Source organism: Ursus maritimus, unplaced genomic scaffold (genome assembly GCF_017311325.1).
Source record: "Ursus maritimus isolate PB19 unplaced genomic scaffold, ASM1731132v1 scaffold_5, whole genome shotgun sequence".
Taxonomy (NCBI): domain Eukaryota; kingdom Metazoa; phylum Chordata; class Mammalia; order Carnivora; family Ursidae; genus Ursus; species Ursus maritimus.
Window position 1 is genome coordinate 81590528 of NW_024426663.1, and position 1463 is coordinate 81591990.

At 42.8% G+C, this 1463-nt stretch overlaps 1 protein-coding gene across 1 annotated transcript; it reads right to left on the bottom strand.

Annotated features, from left to right (window-relative positions):
- Window positions 1-371: 371 nt before the first annotated feature.
- Window positions 372-1334, bottom strand: LOC103656367 (olfactory receptor 2T29-like). The gene has a single exon (XM_008683743.2). The coding sequence runs from the start codon at window positions 1332-1334 to the stop codon at window positions 372-374; it is 963 nt and encodes a 320-aa protein (XP_008681965.2).
- Window positions 1335-1463: the final 129 nt, after the last annotated feature.

Genomic DNA, 1463 nt, shown 5'->3' on the forward strand with positions numbered 1-1463 from the left:
GATTAACACTTATATACCTTTTGACTAGATTCTCCTATAAGTTTATACCCCATTTAGTTTTTTACCTCTCTCTCCATCTCTCCATCATCAGTTGAACACCTTATGATCTTTGTTTCCAAATATTTCATTATGTGTTTCTTAAGAATATGGTCATTCAGAAAAATGTAACATGGATACAATACAATAGTACAATTGTTTTGAATGCAGAAGCATAGAAACGAAGAGCTTTCCAGTACAGGGAAAAAATTACCTCAAAATGCATGAATAGGTGATCACACACCACGTCATAAGAATCTGAAGAAAAACATTGGCATAAGGTCCTAAAGTTTTCATTTACAGAATAAAAAAAAAAACTTTAGTACAAATTTTCCCTACTTCATAGTTTCCTGTATGATAGATCCCACATTCAACATTTTCTTTAGAGCCCTTGTGACATCCTTATTCCTAAGACTATAAATTAAAGGGTTTAGAACAGGAGTGAGTATGGTATAAAAGACAGATACAATCATGTCCTTCTTGGGGGTGTGATAGGAGGCGGGGAGCATGTAGGTATAGATGGCAGCCCCGTAGAAGAGGATGACCACCATCATGTGGGAAGAACAAGTGGCAAAAGCCTTCTTCCGTGCCTCTGCTGAGTTCATCCTGTGGATGGTGAAGAGGATGAACGAATAGGAGCTTGAAATGATTGTCACAGGGATGAGGAGCATGAGGACACAACACAGGTACATGAGTGTCTCATAGAGTGAAGTGTCTGAGCAGGAAAGCTTCATTACAGCAGGGACCTCACAGAAGAAATGGTGGATCTCCCGGGATCTGCAGAAGGGGAACGTCATGGTGATGGGTGTGAGCATAAATCCATCTACAGATCCCAGAAACCAAGAGGAAGACACCAAGAGGAGACACGCTCTATGGTTCATGAGGACAGGATAACGGAGTGGATGGCAGATGGCCACATAGCGGTCGTAGGCCATGGCAGCTAGAAGGAAAAATTCTGAACCTACTAGTGTCAAATAGAGAAACATCTGCATCCCACATTCAGGGGCTGAGATCTTATTCACACCCATGACCTGGTCCATGAGCATCTTGGGCACAGTGACAGAAATGGACATCACATCCATGAGAGACAACTGGGTGATAAAAAAGTACATGGGGTTATGCAGGTGAGCATCACAGTGTATCAGAAGGATCAGGATGGTGTTTCCAGACAAGGCCATCAGGAAAACCACAAAGATGACCACACAAAGGAGAGTTGGGTGCTTGGATTGACTGAAGAGTCCCACCAGGTCAAAATCTGATCGTCCAGTATGGTTGGCCACCCACGTGGTGTTCTCCATTACATTTTACCTGGTGCAGCAAGGAGAGCTGTGGAGTTAATAGATCACTCCTGGGATATGAGCACCTGAAATAAATGTTTAGTGAGCTTGAGTGTTTGTGTGTGTGTGTGTGTGTGTGTGTGTGTGTGT

What these genes read in the sequence shown, in the direction of transcription:
- LOC103656367 (XM_008683743.2), bottom strand. Translation starts at nt 1,334, where the DNA reads ATGGAGAACACCACGTGGGTGGCCAACCATACTGGACGATCAGATTTT.